At 39.6% G+C, this 21050-nt stretch overlaps 1 protein-coding gene across 1 annotated transcript; it reads left to right on the forward strand.

Annotated features, from left to right (window-relative positions):
- Positions 1–428: 428 nt before the first annotated feature.
- On the forward strand, positions 429–17074 carry crsp7 (cofactor required for Sp1 transcriptional activation, subunit 7). The gene is made up of 3 exons (XM_026941261.3): positions 429–773; positions 12819–12893; positions 13889–17074. Exons 1-3 carry the CDS (start codon positions 702–704, stop codon positions 15488–15490), a joined length of 1749 nt encoding a protein of 582 aa, XP_026797062.3. The 5' UTR covers positions 429–701; the 3' UTR covers positions 15491–17074.
- The last annotated feature ends 3976 nt before the right edge of the window (positions 17075–21050 follow it).

The raw sequence follows: 21050 nt of genomic DNA on the forward strand, positions 1-21050 counted from the left end.
AAGCAAATGATTCACTTCAAAAGAATCAGGTCATTTCGGTTCGGTTCAGTTCAGTTCATGCTTTACTGGCATGGATGGATTTTGCCAAAGCAAATAGTGCAGGTAGATTAAACTAAAGGTTATACAGATAATACACATACAGGATATCTGCATTTATGAATAAATATAACAAACATAAAAAAAACAAAAAAACATAAGCAAACAACAACAACAAAAACAGACAGGTAAGTATTCGAGCATATTCTGTATAGTGTATATTCAGGGTGTGTACCAAATGCATTCTGTTGTAAGCGAGGAATGGTATACGTAGCATGTACTGGTGGGTGCACAAGTGAAATGTACACTACACACTACGCCATTTGGAACACAGCCACTGAACGTAGCGTTACGTTGTGCGCGCGCTTACGTGATGACGTTTTCAGAGCTCCAGTTTCCCATAATGCATTGAGGAAACGTTTTGATCCAATTCGCTTCATGAAATCGGGGAGGCACTCACCGCTATGAAGCGAAAAGAAACGACAACTGGCGAATCTTCATTATTCGGCTGAAATGATTTAGGAGTTCTTAAGCTAACAGTGCATATAAGAAACATGCGGATAGGATACGACTCGAATATCCAGAAAGAGCTGTAGTTTCTGCAGTGTACGTACCCTTAAACTCGGAGGATTTTCCCCCGTCGGCCGCTTCGCCCCGACCAGGCAATGACAACGGCCTCCGCAACCCCGCAGCAGATGAGAGAGCGGCTGCTGCAGGCCATCGACAGCCAGAGCAATGTGAGTAGCGCCTTAGCTAACTAGCGACACCTTGTTATTTTGCGTTTTTGTAGCCTCAACTTGCTAATTGATTTATTTCCCTAAAATACATTTAAAGCAAATTACCTCAACTCATCGAACAAGACGTCGGTGTCAGTATCAGCTCGGTTTATTGTGAAATAAGATGGCCGGTTAAGCTGCTGAAGCAGCCGGCTAACTGTTAGCCGAAGTTTAGCGACGAAGCGTTTAAAGTTGTTCGTATGGTTAGCCAGCTTCCCACAACAAGTGCTTTTATTAACTCAAGCTTTCACACACTACATTTGTGATGAATAACTAGTTACTTACGTTGTTATATTTACAGAAAACATTCCTATTCTTCATGCACGTAAGTTAGACAATAATTAACGTTAGCTAGCGCTAAGCTAAGTGCATCCTCTCAAACGGAGCTACAGCAAGGTAGCAGGTCGCCAGCTAGCTGCTCCAGGCAAGAAAAATTAGTTGTTAAAGCAAAATAAAACGTGACATTCATTAATTCAGTTTACGTAAATATAGAATAATGAAACTATTTTGTCGCTAATTATTCCTCAGAATAACTAAACGTTAAGAAGGCCATTAAGGGCAGCTAGTCGTGTTGCTCCCCTTCACATGTAGCTAACGATAAGTTGAAGCTAATTCGCTAAGTGAGTCTGGGCTGCACATTCTTAAACATTATTTCTACCTTTTTTTTAAACTGATATTCAGTGTCGAAGAACTCTAACACTACGTCCTGTCAGATTGTGCTGTATATGTAATGAATTAATAGCAGTATAATGTCCTGACTAGCTGTCCTGCCATGTAGCACCATAGTGAAGTGATTAAAGCAAAGTGCATGTTGGGTTACTCTTCCCAGAGCTGCACTGAGCATGTTTGCTGATGATAAATAAGAGTGAGCATAATTATGACGTTCACGTTAACTGAAAACTTTATTGTGTATACATACACACAGTGTTTGATCCATTAAATTAAATCTCCTGAACATGAATAGATTGTGACTGTGATTGGTCTAGCTGTCCAGCATTATGCTTATCAATCAGTCCTTCAGAGTTTTAGAGTTCAAGATCCTACTTCTGAACTTATCATTTTAAAGATGTTTCTCTTTTTTAGCCAAGTGGCTTCATGTCACCAGTTAGATAGACACAACGTTTGAGGCCAGGAGGTCCAAGAGTGTGTTTCATGTAGGACCTGTGCCCAGTTACAGTTACCAGGGTTTCCATGATAACATGAAGCTAAAAACCAGTTATAGTATTAATGTAGTAATTCATTCATCATCTGCAGTCCAGTCAGCTTTACACTGGGCGAGCGGTGAGAATACACTCTGAGCACTATGCACACACACCTTCACACACACTGATACCTAGGGATTATTTGTCATAGTCGGTCTATTTACCAGCTTGATTTTGGGAAGTGGGGAGGAAACCGGAGAGTCTGGAGGAAACCCACACAGACACAGGGAGAACATGTGGAACTCTGCTCCAACAGCGAACGAATCTCAGGATCAATCTGGAAATCCTGAAGCTGTGAGACGGCAACGCTGCCTGCTGTGCCGCCCTAATATAACAATAATAATAATAATAATAATAAATAAATAAATAAATAAATTTATTTTTAAAGCATATTCATTTTGCTCAAACTATTTCCATGTAGCATATAATTGCAACTAATAACTTGTTTTTTGTGTTACTTTGGAGACTGATGCTTCTGATGCTTTGGAGACTGTGTGACGTTGCTGTATGTAGTTGCACAGTGTCAGTAGGCTTCTTTCATATTTATAAACAGGAATGTGTGGATGTGTAAATGTGTTTGTCACACATCAGGGCAGTGGCAACTCAGCCGCTGAGGCCCTGAACTACTGACTGAAGTCCTAGTCACACCTAGTGTGTCGTGTCAAGACCTTATTCTGTTTCCTTTTAAAAATTATTTCAGTCCAGACCAGCTGTATAAGCGTTAGAGGTGTGTCGAAAAAAAATTCCAGCTGTAAACTCCATAGAAACCTACTGAAATCACAAACCCACACTGTCTATACGCTGGGCTCTTTATTTAAAATGATTATCTACAAACTTGTCATGATTATCCAACCTGTAGCTGCATAACAAAGTTGTGCATGACCATACTCATTTTACGCCAACATGGGAAACACATTAAACATAAACATACCAGTTATTCACTGTCCCACTTTCTCATGTCACATTTTTAGCTGAACAGTTTTGTAATTACAGCTGGCAGATCGCTACGGACGAAATAAGTTTTAATGACGATAAATGATATGGCTCGACGATATGAACATAATCTTATATCACGATATGGATAATTTCATATTTTGAAATGATATACATCATGATGTTATGTTTTCTCTAAAATAGATAAAACAATGATCTATACAAAATAACCGCATGTACTCCTGACTGGTCTGCAGCATACCTTACAAACGACCGTTTTCTGGTCATTTATTATACCCAAACCACATCCAGACAACAGAAGTACTCCCTTTTTACATACAAGTTCCTCATCTTTTTGTTGGGCTGATGCCTGTTCTGTGTCAGAGCTTTGCTGTGTTATGCTTGTTTTTGTTACAACACACCTCTGTCTCACGCCAACCTTAGTGATGTAAATGAGCTGTTCAAACGTGGCTTTTGCGACATTGGCGATATAGAAGATATAGGAAAATATCTATCAGTAGACATTTTGCTGTCGTCCTGCGGTATGTATCACCATATCCCACAGGCCTAGCTCAGGAGTAAATGAGACTCAGGAACGTGAGCTCTTCTTCTTGCAAAAAACATCGGCACCTGTTATGGTGTACTGTAGACTGTGCGATATTGATTTCTCCCTGGTCGCAATTTTGCATTTTGAAATATCGCAATAAACTATTTAATCATCCAGAGCCATTAGCCTAAAAAAAGACAGGAAGAATGAGAATTTCCACTATTTCAGTTTTGAAGAAACTAGGGGACGGTGTATTTGCCTTGTAAGTGGTAATTCGCAGGATGGAATGATGTAATTTTTCTCCTTTGCACGTCCAACTTGCAAAGTGAGGAGAAACCGTGGTCGCAACAAGCTAGCCAGCTAACTGTGATGTAAGTGATGTGTATTTACCTCTTCATCAGTAATCTGTGTAGTCAGTGTTATAGATTTAACAAGCTAACATGTCCGTATGTTGATGGATCTAAAGCAAATATTTGTGTATAGAGTATAACTCACTTAAAGTTAAGAAGTGCTGCTTTGTTTATTTCTGATGCTGTGCCCAGCCATGTTGTTTTGACATAAAGCCGGTTGGTTGGAGGTGGGGAATTGCATTGCAACTTTGTCAAACACAGCATGTTATTATCAGCTATGCAGACAGGAACTATGGCAAATGCGAGATGTCAGCAAAATGGTGGATTTTTAAATGATTCTGCCGCAATATGCAGGAAGCATTTAGGAAAAAAACCCCATAAAATCAGATTTTGATCTATTCCTTTTACAAATCGATGGTTTAATGTTCACATGGCTAACATTTTCTCTGTTGAAACTGCTCAGTGTTGAGCAGGAGAGCACCAGTCAAATAAACAAACCCAGCTGGGGGGCGAGATGGGGGAAGGGGACGCAGCTTCCAGGAAGTTTCTGTTAATATTGGCAAGTTTGAAACACCTGCGCAAATCATTCCAGATTCACATGTAGATTGGCTTATCTGTCATTTAATTGGGCCGAAAAAGACTGCTCTTTTGCAAAATCGCGCAAGAGTGCAGTACTGAATTTCGGCACGTGCTGATATTAACGCTTGATTGTGAGTGTGTTATTGCTTTTATACAACAGTTCTATAAACAAGAAATTAATATTGAGTGAGTGACATTTCAGGCACAATATGGCCAAATGTTCTGTTTATTTTTATCCACTAGCGGAAATAGATCCTGAAGAAGCCACACTCGGTTTACAGCACGTCAGCTAGCTGGCTAGCTAGCTCATGTTGATTTGTACGTTCCTGTTAAATGTGCTCCCAGTAAAATTTTTCCTTTTCATCTTCAACTGTCGAGCTTTCATATTACATAAGTTATGTTCCTGAAAAGTATCGATGATGTGTGTAACACTACTGTAGCTGTTTCGAACAGACGAGTGGAATGATACGCACGGTGAAACATCCCAGTGCGGTTATAGGAAATATAGGTACTATATCTATACTATACCTAGAACGCTGCTCGACCAATCAAATTAGTGGACCAGAACTAACTGTTGTATAATCCTGTATAGCAGTATGACAAACTGAGTGACCTTTATAATGGACACTAGAGAAATAATGATGATTAATTAGTAAACTGCAGGGTTTCTGGTAGCTCTTGAACTAGACTTATTTCATTAATTATTAAACACTAAACAGCTAGGCTTGCTCTCCAAATAAAAAAAATAGGCAGAAATATGAATTTACCTGCTTATAATTGATCATCAAATGCTGGAGTTGCCTAAAACAGACTTAAAAAAAAAAAAGTGCATTTTTGCTCTTTCTACTGCAAGTAGCTCATATGGAAAATGGACTGAGGGCAACACTTAGTGCGACCCTTGACACTACACTATCATTACGCATTCGGGGTGAGTGTGGATCTCTGGACTGCCAGAGAGACACAGTTGAGTGTTTGGCACCTCTAATTTAAACATGTACTTGCTCATTTGAATATCTTAAGCAAAGTGTGAAACGCCCTGACCGTCACGCCTATGTGTGCTTTCTGAACATCCCATTCCACAGTTGGTCCCCACGTTGCTGCTGTAACAGCTGCCGCTGTTCTGGGAACGCCGTTCATTAGATATTTTTTCTACAAGAGTATCAGTGAGGTCGAGCACTGATGTCGGGTGTCGAGGTCTAGCGGTTAGTCCACGTTCCACTTAATTCCAAAGGTGTTCAGTGTGGTTGAGGTCAGGGCTCTGTGCAGGCCGTGACATGGTTCATGGACATGGACTCGCCTTGTGCATCGTCCTGTTTGGGCCTCATAGTTTCAGTGAAAGCGAAATCGTAATTCTACAGCATCCAAAGACATTCAGTACCACTGTGTGCTTTTAACTTTGTGGCAACAGTATGGTGAAGGCTTACAGTTGAGTGTGATGGTCAGGTGTCCACATACGTAGACCATTCAGTATATGTAAAACTAGCTAGCTAGCTGTTCTAGTAGATTAGCTTACTCAGAGCTGAGTGTACTCAGTGTATTAACAGCCTGGAAAGTAAATGCAGTTTAACTGCACGTTTGAACCACATGTCCTTCATTGGCTGAAGTCTGTGATTTAGAAGCTCACACTGTTTGACATGCTGTGGGTGCTCACGGTATGTGAAACACAACCTCTGTGAACAGGTTTATGTGTTTAAAAAAAAAAAACCCGCTAGTTAGAAGTCACGAAAACTAATGGCCATCTTGTGCCAACATTTTTACTGTTCCTGATTAGGGTAGTCAAATAATTAACCGCTTGAGGCTCCAGTATTCAAATACTGAAATCACTGTTTGGTTGTGCCCTACTTTCACACGAAGGCAGTGACATTGTACACGAAAAGCAATAATCTAATACAGAGGACAGCACTGTGTGCAGGTTAGGCCTGGTTTATACTTCTGTGTCTGTATCTGTGAACACATCTGGGTGTTGTGCGCCAGCGACTGTATTGGTAACTACCCTCATATTTCCACTAGGGTGCAGAAAATGTGTTTGTTCATTCATCTTCAGTAACTGCTTTATCCTGGTCAGGGTCACGGTAGATCTGGAGCCTATCCCGGGAACACTGGGTGCCCTGAATTGGCAGCACACACACACACACATTTGCACAGAGGCATTTTGGCATGGCCAGAGATTCAGAAAATGAAAAACTGAATAAAAGTCTCATGATTTTTATTGGTATAACCCAGAGACTGACTACCACCGCTCAGCAGGAAATGTAGCTGACTGAAGTGTAGTGAAAGACTCACATTTGCGGTTACGTTTACTTCTCGCTGACTGTCTAGGTGAACTTTGACCTGTAAATTCACGAGCCTCATTCTTGTGAGCCAGCAGCAAACAAGAAAGTGGGACTGTGGTCTCTTTGGTAAATAAAAATGGAGGAGCTGCTAATTATTAGGTAGCAGTTACACCAAACTTTTGCCTTGCCCTCTCGTTCTGTTGCTTGGCGCACGTCAAACACATTCTCTCCAAAATCACATGCCATCAGGACTGCCAGAAATGATGTGATTTTGAAGCACCAGCAATCAATGCTTTCATGCCTGCTAACACTTACTAGAAACAATAATAATAATTGCATAATAATAATTCAGCCACAAGCTTCCAAGAGTTCTGTAAATTCTTATACCAGGAATCAGCGATTACAAGATACAATGCATTGTATTGTTTTGTTTTATACATGGCTCTCGATGCGTCAGTGTATCTAACAATACATTTAACGCTGCATAATAAAGTAGGTTGTTTATTATAAAATACTGCTTATGTTATGTGAGGTGTGATACATTTAAACTTCATCAAGCCCTCACTCCCTCCTCTGAAAAAAATAAATAAATAAATAGCTTTCTTGTAAACAGGAGAAGCTGCAGGGATTTAAAAAGAACATGCTTCTCTTAAGCACAGTGTTTTTCCATGAGCGAATATGTTGGCGTACTAGTGCACTAGATCCTCAGTCTAGCAGCAGGCAGGTGCTGAAAGATTCCCCCACATCTTTAAAGTCTAACTTATGGGAGCACTTTTGGCCAAATGTGTGTACAATACACCGGGGCTAATACCACATACTTACAGCTATACGGTGCGCATGTGTGCGCAGTGCATTCAGGCAGCCTTTCCTTGCTGATTCAGTATGGGCTAAAGAAATCAGCATGGAAATTGTGAAGTTACTGTTTGTTAATGGAGAAAGCAGGACTCAGAAACACATTTCAGGCTACAGAGTGCAGCTCTGCCAGCGCATTTTGTTAACAGCTGAAAGGGAAAGCTCGGTGCTTCAGACATGCCACCTTGTGAGTAACACCACTGAAAGTTTGGCCCTGTTTCATTTTGTTCCATTCTAATGCACAGCATTTGTTTCATTTTATGCTGCTAAGAGTGGAATGGATCACACACACTGCCATTATTAAGTTTCAATTATTTTGCTTTTATAATGTCAATTGGTTTAATCATATTAGATTTCCATTATCAGTTAGTATCAATTTTTGCGAAAATGTACCGTGTTGAGGCACCACTGTATCCAAATCATATCGAATTTGAATGTTGTGTATCGTTGCACCCCTACAGAACAGACAACAATTCAAACCTTGAGGTAGATGAGCTGCAACAACTGATCACATTGGGTTCCACTCCTGTCAGCCAAGAGCAGGAATCTGAGGCTACAGTGGACACGGACTCACTCAGACTGAGTAGTTGAAGATTGGAAAAAGACCAGGCGATGTTATTTCAATCTTTAACTGTCCAGTCTCGGTGATCCAGCAGTTTCTGACCCCACAGATGATAATATTGTTGCGCTGTCCCATCCACTCCTTAAACCTGTAATGGTAGAAATGCTTGTCTTTTTAGGGGCTTTGGGCTATTAAGATTCTGGAAAATTCAATTGGTTACTGCTGTTTTTAAAATGGAAAATGAATTAGCGGTGGGCAATATGACTATCTATATGATTATATGATATATATGATATTATCTATATGACGAATGATTAAAATGTCTCCATAATCTGTTTTTAGAGAGATCTTGTGTATCGTGATGCTAAATACATTTTGTCAGTTGCAATACAAATGCTCAAACATGACACCCCAAGCGGTTTTGTAAAGGACTTTACTCGCTAGTCCAGCTCGTGTTCTCCCTGACAGACACATGAACAAACAGATAATGGCCAAGAGTAGGCGGCTCCTTAGCTTGCGCTTCCTCCTCAGTTTGTTTAGGTAACACAACGGTGCCGTGACATTTTACCTAGCCAAGGACCCATCAAAACGGTCGAAACGAGGGTTGTAAGTGAAGTGCAGTAAAAAATAAAAAAAATAAATAAAAAAACGTGAACCACGAATCAAATATTTTAAAAATGTTAATAATGTAAAACCATCTCAGCTAATGGATCCACTAATACTCACTCGCCTGTCGATCACCTTTCCGTTTATCGCATTTTAAATACTGAAGACGTTAGTAGTTGTGATATAACTCTTGTATTTAATTTTTTTTATTAGTGTATAAATAATAAATAAGTTTCCATACTTGATTGTTTTCATTTTAGAAATAATTGTTTACATTTTGTTAAGTGCATTTTATTAAAATATTTGTGAAAACGTACTTTGGCCTAATTGGTCTCTGTTATTCTTTATTCTTTGTTAATCTTTATTAAAGATTTCATTCCAGTTCTGCTGGAAAGATGCCTGTGTCTCCCTCTACATTTATAATATAAAAACATTACTGCCAAATTTTAAAGAATTATACATTTACAATGGGAAATACTGATTTTCAGTTTGATTACCAGCGTCATCCACATCAATCAGGTAAAAGTCACACCGCATTTGAGCGTCATCGTCATCTCTTCACTCGACTAATCAACAGTGTTGCCAGATCTTTTCAGAGGAAGGTAGCTAAGGCACACTCAAAATGTTGCTAGATGATGTCATAGACTAATTATTTATCATAAATAATTAGTTATCATATTAATTATATTAATATGATAATTAATTATTTATCATGATCATTGGCATATCAAATTACAAATTAGGATACATGAAGAAGGAAGACTTTCATGTAGAATAAAGTAGAATAGAATTGTATTTTATCAGAATAAGAAAAAATGGATTAGAATTTCTTTTGATAAGAAATGAATTACTTATTTCTTAAGTCATCTGTTGTCATGGCACCACAAACTAAACTTTGTGCATTTACAAAATACTCTACTTTCTGTCAAGAATGCAGACAAAAAGAATCAGTGACAGTGAGTAGTCGTGAAAGGTGAATAGTCATGAAGGAAGCAGGCACTCACTTTTATAACTCGTAAATATCTCCATGAAGGAAGTTTAAAACAGAAAAAAGTGTGAAGGTGGGAGGGAGGGTGCTGATGCTTGATTGGTACAGCACAGTCAGGCATTATGTGCTGATAGTGAGCTGAGTGAACCTGCTCTCTCAACTTGTGTATCAGCAGCTGTGATGTGAGCTGGAGAGCTGCATTGAGTTCAAGACAGCCACTAACATGTACTCAAAGAGTCACTAGATTTGTCACTTTTTTTTTTTTTTTTTTTTTTTTTTTTGTAAATTAACGCCGCAAAAGAGGTCTAAAAAGTCAGTAAATCTAGCATCAAAGTCTCTAAGTTGGCAACGCTACTAATCACTCTTCTGTTTCATTGGCAGGGAAAAAATTGCTGATTAATTCAGTGAGTTGTGTTGACTAAATTTGTTATTAATGTCTTTTTGGTTTTGTTTTTTTTTTTTTTTTGTCTGCCATCATCTTTACTGAGGGTTTAAACACACATGAACAGTTTGACGGGTAGTATCTGAACTGATTAGGATTATGTTTAATTGAATGTGGCCATAGCTATTCAACCAGTTAATCAAATCATGACGTTCATTGTGTGACAAGCACGTTTAGAGTTTTTAGTGTGGAATAAAATCAGTCTGCAGAACCTGAAGCTCAATTTGTAATGCTTGGGGGGGAAATGTGATGTTTTTGAAAACTTAAAAAATTCAGGTGATAAAAATTCAGGCTATCAAGAAATCAATTTAAATGCCAGTGTTAGTTGTTTAATTAGCTGTCTTCTAGCACATGTTTGTTTGTTTATTTTTTTATTCTCTGGTGGGTACCCTGTAACCTTGTATATGTGCACATGGGTTTCTGTAGCTGTCATTTGCTAAAGCATTTGCTGACACAAATCTCTTGCAATGACTTCTAATTAAGCATTTAGCAATAGTTTCATTTGATTTTGTAGAAAAGAGATTTCAAGAGACTAGACACTTGATTTCTAGCCAACTTTCGGCTGGCGAATCCAGCAATGCTTTAGCAAACCGCAGAAACTCATGTGCACGTATATATGGGGTGTTATGTTATCCACCAGAGGCGTGCCGGAAAAACTTCTGCTCGTTTGGTTCAAAGCGAGAGCAGTGTGTCAGACATATGGCCCGCAGGCTAGGACTGGCCTGATAAATACTCTAATTAAATTTACACCCCCCCCCCCCCCCCCCCCCCCCCCCCCCCCCCCCCCCCCCCAAGCATTTCAACTGCACATTCAGGCTCTTCTGCTTCTGCTGCTTCTGATATCGTTCCATAATTTAGACTTCTTTAGGCAGACTGACTGTAATTACTGCTGCGTTTATTAAACTGGCTCCTTACCTGGCATGATTTCTGCAAGCAGACATCCAGGCGTGTAGCAGCTATGAAGAAAATGTACTGGGCAAAGCACTGACATTTTAAACAAACTAAAATGTCTATTGTGTGTGTGCGTGTCTCCTCTCCCCAGCAAGCCAACATGTGCATAAAGTCTTGTCTGCTAGCAAGATCCTGTTACTGATCGCACTGCATTTCTGCTGAAGTGGCCACAACCTGCAACTGTGCAGGCATAACTTGATTAAAAATGAAAGGAAATTAAAGCCCTGGTTCCTGTTTTCTTTCCCTTTAAATTAGCAGGAGCTCATTCCACAAAAACATAATCAAGATAGCTAGTAGTATTTTTTTTGTGTGTTTTCCTACAGTGTGGTATTTAGAGATTCCTTATTCCTTGAAAGAAAGAAAAAAAATCTAACCCTGGAAAAAGTCATCTGGTTATTGTAAAGTATGGTTTTCCCATTGTCAAATGTTCCTCGAGCTTTCTGCCTCATAAAGCTGCAGTATTGGGACTGCTAATAATGCAGATTACATTTCATACACAACAGGGCATTTATTACAGTCTTATATAAGCCAAGAAAAAAAACAGATTAAGCTGCATCATTTCTCTGCTTGTTCTAAAGTGTCTTAGTAAAGCGTTTGGCCAGTATGAGCCACTAGATCGGTTTCAAATTGCCTTGGCTAAGATTTTACAAGTCTCTGGAACTGGACTGGAGCAATAAACACCATTCTTCCATGCGATGATGGAGAGCGCTAACATGTTGAGCCAAGTTGGTCCAAAATCACCCATAGGTGTTCATTTGGGTTGAGATCTGGTGACTGCATAGAAAGCCACAGCATCTTCCATTAGGAAAAGGTCAAATAAATCTATAATGGGATGTTCAAAAAGCACTAGCGGGTGGTGATGTGATGTTTGTGGGCTAGAATAATTGGTAAAAATGATTAAATAATTGGTTCAAAAAAAAAAAAAAAAAAAAGTAAGCTGCTGGCAATAAGATGAAAGATGTTATTCATAGTGCCAAGAAGATAGAAGAGAACTTGATGAAAGTGGGCTTCAAAAATAATCTTCTGATGGAGTGGCCAGCATTTTTAACTGATCTGAATCCCACTGAGAATCTATGGAGCTTCATCAAACAACAGTTTTATGCCTCTGGATGTCAGTTTTCGTCAAAAACGATGAACTGTGGGATGCTTTTTCAACATCAGCCCTCAGAAATTCAGAATCTAGGTCAATGGATCATAGACTCATCTCGGTCGTATCGAACCATGGCAGTTACATCAGTAAATAATTAGAGGATTGTTAAATAGAAATCATTACAACACCATTTTTTTCCCCTTTAAATTCATTCTAAATAAGCATAGTCTGTATAACAGCCACTTTCATGAAACTATTGTTTTTGTTTTTATTTGATAGCTTCATAGCATTTTTTAAAATATTTTTTTTCATAGCATATTTACTTTAGCAGTGGGAAAATTGCATATTTTGTTATTGTGAAGCTCTCTCTATATATTGCATGAAATGCCTCATAATCTTCATTTATTTCTACATGAATAATGTAAACATGGTGGAATTTTCACTGGTATATACTTATTATAATTTTCGAGATGTCAGATAATTAGTGTTTTGCATAAGAGCTTGACACATACTGTATACATGCCACAGAACATAACAGGATCTCACACGTCTCTTCAGGTTTCTCATCATCTGTCTGTCTATCCTGTCATTGTGATAAAACCTTAACGTACTGATCTTTTCTCCCCAACAGATCTGTAACATGGTTGCAGTCCTTGATGTTATCACCAATTTGGAGAAATATCCAATCACTAAAGAAGCACTTGAGGTTGGTATATTCCTCACTGACCTTTGTGAGAACTCTGTGTGAAACCTTTGGATATGCGGGTTAACGGCAAACCATGTAATCAGATGTTTTTCAAAGCCTTAATAATAAAAGGAGGCCTGGCGATACCATCAGATATTCAGGTACTGAGGATGTCTGACAAGTAAACAGCAGTGATGATGAACGGTATTCACACCCACAGCCACGTTCTTCCGAGTCATTAGCACCCACTAGCCCTCTTCTGTGTTTTGTTGTTCTTTAAAATGATTTATAGCAGTGCAACAGATAAAATGACATAATAGGGCTGGTTCAAATTTCATGAAGCTGTGTGTGTGTTACATTGCCTGTTGAATGCTAAATCCATGTTTGATTATTGCCATTTATTTATAACCAATTTTACTTATTTAATTTTACTTATAATATTTCAAGTACAAAAGTCATGTTGAATGTAACCTATTCATACTTGTTTGTCTATAACAGTATCCTGAAAGTAGCTTGGCATAAATAAAGAACTTCAAGAAAGTTGTGAATATAGCTATTCAGATGAGTGTCTTGCTAACCCTTCTCAGATATATGGGCTATACATTGTGTAAAGATAAAGCATTTAAGGCACATTCCTCTACATTTTATGGCTTCAGTCATTTTAACAGAAGGTGTACCTGCGTATGTAATACTTTGTGTATTGTTCAGTTGAAATGGTGCAAAGCCAGCATGTTCGGTTCGAAACTTCAAATATATGTCTGAACCAGTTTCTAAGAGTGTTAAAGGATTAATACTAAGATCAATAACCTTGGTGGGTTTTTTTCACTGACCAATATTAAACTGTAAATCATTCAAACTGATCATCAGAAACAGAAAAAAATGCTTTCTATATTTGTAATCATTGCAAACATTGTGACAGCAGACTGATTTACACTCCTGCAATTTACACTCTTGCCAAGTGCCCTGAAAAAACACTGGTCAGTTTTATTAATTTAATCATTTTCTTTTATATACAGGAAACTCGCTTGGGAAAGCTTATTAATGATGTCAGGAAGAAGACGAAAGACGAAGACCTTGCTAAACGTGCCAAGAAACTCCTTCGAAACTGGCAGAAACTGATTGAGCCCAGCCAAACTGACGCTTCTTCTCGAGGAGTGCAAGGCACCCCAGGCTCAGCCAATGGCAGTTCTCATCCGTGCCGAACAGATACACCTCCAGCTGTTCCCCCACCCAGCAAAAAATCTCCAGAACTTAAAAACAGAAATGATGTTCACAACACTTACTCAGCTACAGCGGAAAAGTCTAGAAACCGAAAACACAGGGGGGACCAAAGGGATAGTCCACATCCGCCCACTAAAATTCACAAAACATTCACGTATGGGCACACATTTTCTTCCACCCCTCCATCAAATGGATTTAGTGGCAGCCCTGAGCCTTTCGTAGAAAAACAAGATGATGCACCTTCTGATAGAAACTGCCCAGAGCATCTTGACAATGACAAACAAAACAAAATCCCTGTTAATGCTGTTAAGCCTCATCCAAGTTCTCCAGGGCTTACCAGACTCCCCAGCACTTCATCCTTACTCAAAACGTCAGTGTTACAGCAGCAATCAAGAACAGAAGGAGATGGAGGTGACAAACATTCAATCAGTAGCCCTCAATTCTCATTAAGTCCACATAGTGTAGCCCGTGAGACAGTGGCTAAGAGGTCTTCAGCTTATGCATCAAAAGGGACTCTGTCGAGCCCGTCTCATAATTCTGCCCAAGTGCCCTCTCTTTTGCCTTTAACCTCCCCAAATCAAATGTCTCATGCTGATGGTCGTCTAACTCTAGACCTATACGACTCGGTTCCCTTCAACAGATCTATTGAGAGAACCTCAGAATCCCTTCATAACAGTACAGCACAGGAGCCTTCAGAACTGTCCAGGCACAATTTCTCACCTGAGGTTCCTAAAGCTGGGTCAGAAAGTGTGACCTTGAACAAAAAAAGAAAGAAGTACAGGTCCAGGGACTACATGGTAAATCTTCAAGGCCAGTCCTCAGAGGACAGGACGAAGCCTGTGCGCTTAAAAGAGCGCAGATTGACTTTTGACCCAGTGACAGGACAAATCAAATCCCTCACTCCAAAGGAATCTCACCAGGAGGAGGAATGCCAGGGACCACCAGTTTTCGAACCTGCGAGGATCGAGACCCCCCAACAGAGGCCACCCACGACTGCTCAAAATCCTTTCCAGCAAACGAACTGGAAAGAGCTGTCCCGAAACGAGATCATTCAGTCCTACCTTAATCTTCAGAGCAATGTTCTGACTTCCTCTGGAGCCCAGACCCACGGTGCACACTTTTTCATGACTGAGTATTTGAAACAAGAGGAAAACGCTGTTAGAGAATCGAGGAAGACTCATGTTTTAGTCCCGAGCAGCTCGACTGCTGAACTACCGGGCATTAGTCGAGAGGTGACACATGAGGACCTTCACAGAATAGACAAAGAGCACTGGCCAGGAGTTAATGGCTGTTATGACACCAAGGGAAACTGGTATGATTGGACAGATTGTATATCTTTGGATTCTCATGGTGATGAGACCAAATTGAATATTCTGCCATATGTCTGCCTAGACTGAGAAAACAGCTCTGATGGCTTTTGGTTTTCATCGCCCCCACTGTGAGTTAAAAAAACAAAGTCAGAACTTCTTTATATTCTGTACTGAAGTTTTCTGATACGTGGAGTGAAAAGGGGGCTCTTCAGTTTTCTTAAATAAAAAAGGTAATTAAATAGATGTCCTGTTTGTAATGTGCTGCTACCAACAAAAATTTGCAAACTCGATTTGTAAATGATGGCTCAGTCAGAGTAACTGGGCCGATTATTGCACAGTGTGTATAGGAGTCAGAGCACTAAGCAGTGCAGGTTGGAAAGCAAGTCAGAAACTTGTTTGGCAGTTACAAAAAAAAGCTTTATGTGACTTAAAGAATAAATTATACTTTTTTTTATCATGTATGCATCTATTTATTTGACTTGATCATTTTTCCTACCAGAAGGTTTATCTGCCAAGATGTGCGAATATCTTTAAGGCTTTTCATCATCACATGTTTTTTTTTCTTTTCTTTTTTGTTTGTGATGGACATGCGGTGTGTACATTTTTCTGTCTCGTGCTAAACAGTGCAGCCACCAACATTCCATATGTTACATTGTTCTCAGTTTATCCTGTGTATGTGATTTCCACGAGAGAGAAGAAAATCTATTTTTAGACATCTTGGATAAGAAATAATGGAAATATAATACATATATTTGCTTAGATAATTATGCAAATATCAAAGAAATAAAGATGTTTATTTCACTTCATGCCACAGTTGAAGAGTGGCAGCAGAGAGTGCGCCTCTCTTTATTTAAAGACAATGTTAAAATGCTGGAAATGTACTCGTTACCATTCCTTTAGATGTTGTTTGCCTTACTGGACACAAAAAAAAAAAAAAAAAAAAAAAAACGTTAATTTCCAGAGTCTTTGGGAATGTAGAGCATTTTAAGAATTTTTTTGGGTAAAATGATTGTTTCCAGCCCCACTATCTCACACGCACACACACGCGCACACACACACACTCTCTCTCTCTGACAGTAAATGTGCATTATCTGCATGTCTGTACATAGTTATTTCAGTCCATGTAAAATGTCGCTAAGTGTTTGTTTAGTGAGATCACATTGCAAAATATAAGAGAGGCGATTCTTTGTTTTGAAGATCTTTCACATTCATCAACCTGTCAGTTAATTTAAGATGTAATTATACTATGCTCAGCATTTACCTGGTCCCCCCACCCCCCACCCCCTTCCCTTTAAATTAAATCTGGTTTGTTTCATTTTCATAACATTTTGTTAAGGCAGTGAAAGTCATTTTGCTGCTGACTTGCAAACACTGTGTGCTCTGCTACTTTCGTACCAATGTGCCTTTAATGTATAAAAAAAATGGAAAAAAGAAATTGGAATGGCTTCAGCTAGCTTAACTTGAAAAGTACAACATATTTCTTAAAACCATGTCCGATATTGCAGGGATACACATTGTTTTTGAAGCAATGAGCTCAACCCATGTTAAGGGTATCATGAATCTGCAATAAAACCAGATGGCAAACTATTCTGATCAGTTAGTTGATCAACACTTTTGTTCAGTGTTCAACATGACTCATTTGTTCAAAATAAATGATTTGATTGAACCTTGTCCATTATGGTAACGTTTCTGTTAATATCCACTAAATCTCTTGCCTTTTGGTTCTGGTGTAAAATAATGTCTGTTTTTTGTTTCTTTGTTTGTTTGTTTTTGGGCAGGGGGGCTGCAGTGGGATTGTCTTATTTAAACATTAATCTTTAGAACTGTTCTGTTTTAGCCTTGCAGTAGCAGCCTGATTTTACTCTAAATGTCTTGATGCCTTGCAGAGTATGAAAGGTAGATTCTAATGCAGTATATCGCTACTATGGATGGCACATATCCTTACTACATCCCATATGGATGGCAGTTTTTCACTGCAGGATCTGGCTCACAATCAGACATGTTCACAAAATAAAACATGTCAGTGGATCTGATTGATGGTGTTCCACTGTTTCAGGCCAGTACTGTATTGGTACATCCCTACATACTGCTGTATATACTTCAGTGTGGTATTTAGGATCTGTTCTCTATGGCTCCACAGGTCCAAAGTTGAATGTTATGCAAACCCGTGGTGTCTATGCAGCATTACAAGCCTTCCAAACAGTTGTGATTGATGGGCAATGTAAAACTGCAGGAAATTCTCTGACTTTGATGCTAGGGCCAAATTGTTAATCACAGTTTAATCATATCCCCAAGCTCTTATTAACTTTCTGAACTATTTTTAGGTGTGTTGCTTGCTTTATAGTCAGTAGCAGGTTTGTAACACTGCTGACAAGATTGCTGCTAGCTGGAGAGAATGGTCTACTCACCACTCAGACCACAGGTTTGTGTCATTCTAAATAGTTGAAGGTGGAGAAAAGTTCAGTGTTTTCCACATTCTTTGCCTAGGTTTTCATGATTTCATTTGATTTATATACAGGTCAGTCACATGAGTTCTAATCGGAGTTGGGGACTCTGCGTTCAGAGTTAGGACTCTCACTCCAGTCGCTAATTTACTCGCAACTCGGATTTCTTATTTGCCGACCTGACACAAGTCCATTCAGGTCATTTTAACAGTGTTCAGAATGAACATAATGTTTCCATTCAAAATAAAAACACTGAGTGGTCTTCTGAAATTTGAGAAATTAAATCCAGTCAAATCCAGACCCATTTATAATGGGTACTTATTAGTCTCAGTTGTTTATCTTATGTTAGGATTACTATATTTAAAAAAAAAAAAAAACAGTTAAACAAAAACTGATACAACTTGCTTTGTAAAAATAAACCAAGACAGTCTTGCTTTAAATTATAAGTCTAAACTGATAAAACAGTGGAAAACTCTGATCTGTCTCTGTAGTGCCACACTGGTTCAACTCTGCTATAGTAGGTGCAGATGATGTCATGGCACCTAAGTACTGAGATATGCCACATGATGCAAGTCATTCGAGCAATGTTACCATTCTCTGGTGATGACCCCCTCCACCTGTTCACACCACACTGTATAAGCTATTAGATTGGTGATCAGCTGAGGAGTTTGGTGGGTGTTTTTGGATTATGAAAAACTTTATTACAATAAATGTGCCATACAGATGAAACTATGATTTTATGAACAGTTTGTAAGGGAATAGTATCTCTCCATTTTCTTACCATGGAATGTTGCTGGCAGATGAATAACATACTACCGTCTACATATGAACTCTCCGGCTAACCTGGGGGACTCCCCCTGCAACAAACGTTTCCCTTGGTCATGGGGGGCCACAAATACTTGCCTTGGCCAAAAGTTTGGAACTTCATTTCTGCTGTTCTAATTACTGACTTATTCATTCTGTCATTACCCACAGTGTGTGACTATAGGTGAAGTTAGGGACATAGATTAACCAGTAAGCAGAAAGCTTTGTCCAGAAACTGATCTGCTGCTTTACCACCACAGACTGTAATGCTACTGCCGCTGACCCGATCCATTTTTCAATCTCACACACACTTTTTTTTTTTCCATCACTAGTGAGTATGATTCTCTCCCCACAGGTAGAGGATAAGGTTTTCCCCTCATTTGAAAGGAGCATCCCACTCTTTACAGGGAGAGAACCACAGCCACAGATGTGGAATTGCTGATTTTCATCCCTGGCAAATAATAGGCATTTTACCTCTAGCCCCCTCATACTGGAGACCTCTTCAAATTTGACTGCATCTTGTGTCCATGAAAACAACACACACCCTTGATGGAGTTTGACACTCAGCTCAAACTGTTTTAACTTAAAACCAATAAAGCAGACCCAACTCTAACTGCATTCAAACAGAGACCAGCCAAGATATCCTGTATCCCTGCAGTGGTTCCCATGACAAATGGCATGGCACGTGATCATACCCCTCCTCTAAATCTGCAGAGCACCTCTAGTCTGGATTAGCATACTCCTATGACCACTTGCAAAGCTGTGCAAGTAGGAAAGAGGTGGTCCACTGTGTCATAGCCTGCACAGAACCTGCATTGTTTTTTCCAAGTCCTAGGTTCAACTGTCGGACAGAGTCTCCTCTCCAGAATCCTGTAATAAACTTTTCCCAGAATGCTGAGGAGTGTGATTTCCCTATAATTGGCACAGACCCTCTGGTCTCCTTTTTAAAAACATGGCCCACCATCCCAGTTTGCCAGTCCATAGGTACTGCCCCAGATCTCCATGCATCATTTAAAGAGACATGTTAACTACACAACTCCAACCTTATCTAGTGCCTTTGACGTCAGAGGTGTCATATACTTCTGTAGACTGGCATGTTTTTTGTGTCACTAATGAAGAGCGATGCTGTTTGTGTATTGTATTTCACATTTTTTTCACTAGTGTGAATGTTGTTTCATCTGCCCTGGTGAAGTGCAAATATTGCATATTGCAAATATTGTGAAATGAAATGCAGTGGTCTCTAGGTCAGACAAGAAAGAAACAAGAAAGCCTGCCTCACAATTGACATTCCAGTTCATCCCAAAGGTGTTCAGTGAATTTGAGGTCAGGGCTCTGTGCAGGCCACTGGAGTTCCTCCACACCATACTTGTCAAACAATGTCTTTATGGACTTCGCATTGTGCACAGGGACACAGTTATGCTGGAACAGGAAAGGGCCTTCCCCAGACTCTTGCCACAAAGCTGGGAGCATACAATTGTCTAAAATGCATTAACATTACCCTTCACTGGAATAAACAGGTCTAGCCCAAATCCAGAAAAACAGCCCCAGACCATCATCCCTCCTCCACCAGACTTTACTCTTGGCACTATGCATTCCGGTGGGTAGCGTTCTCCTGGCATTTGCCAAACCCAGATTCATCTATCAGACTGCCAGATAGAGAAGTGTGGTTCATCACTCCAGAGAACACATTTTCACTGCTCCAGAGTCCAGTGACAGTGTTCTTCACACCACTCCACACATGGCATTGCACATAGTGATCTTAGGCTTGTGTTCAGCTGCTTGGCATTGGAAACCCATTTCATGAAGATCTTGACGCAAAGTTCTTGTGCTGATGTTGCTTCCAGAGGCAGTTTGAAACTCTGTAGTGAGTGATGCAACAGAGGATAGGTGATCGTTACACACTACGTGCTTTAGCACTCCGTAGCCATGCTCTGTGAGTCTGTGTGGTCTACTGCTTTGTGGCTGAGCTGCTGTTGCTCCTAGATGCTTCCATTTCACAATAATAGCACTTACAGTTTACCAGGGCAGATCTGGCAGGGCAGAAATTTCTTGACATAACTTGTAGCAAAGGTGACATCCTATGGCAGGGCCATGTTTAAAATATTTGATCGGCTGGAGTCACGAAGCTTTGCATTACTAAACTCCTGGGGGGGGGGCTGAATAAGCCATTTCACATAGCAGATGTTTACATATAGTCCACAAGACACAGTAATAACTGAATTTATGCAAATGAACCAGATCAAACATTTATAAACGCTTGATTCTTAATACTGTGTGTTGTTACCTAGATGATCAATGACTGCTTTTATAATTTGTGATAGTTGTTCATGAGTTCCTTGTTTGTCCTGAGCAGTTAAACTGCCTGCTGTTTTTGAGGAAAATCCTCCACATCCTCTGTT

The sequence above is a fragment of the Pangasianodon hypophthalmus genome, chromosome 21, assembly GCF_027358585.1.
Source record: "Pangasianodon hypophthalmus isolate fPanHyp1 chromosome 21, fPanHyp1.pri, whole genome shotgun sequence".
Lineage (NCBI taxonomy): Eukaryota > Metazoa > Chordata > Actinopteri > Siluriformes > Pangasiidae > Pangasianodon > Pangasianodon hypophthalmus.

Excerpts from the sequence above, each read along its gene's own strand:
- crsp7 (XM_026941261.3), top strand. The coding sequence starts at position 702 with ATGACAACGGCCTCCGCAACCCCGCAGCAGATGAGAGAGCGGCTGCTG. Across the intron at positions 774-12,818 it reads CCATCGACAGCCAGAGCAAT|ATCTGTAACATGGTTGCAGT; the intron begins GTGAGTAGCGCC and ends TCTCCCCAACAG. Across the intron at positions 12,894-13,888 it reads TCACTAAAGAAGCACTTGAG|GAAACTCGCTTGGGAAAGCT; the intron begins GTTGGTATATTC and ends TTTTATATACAG.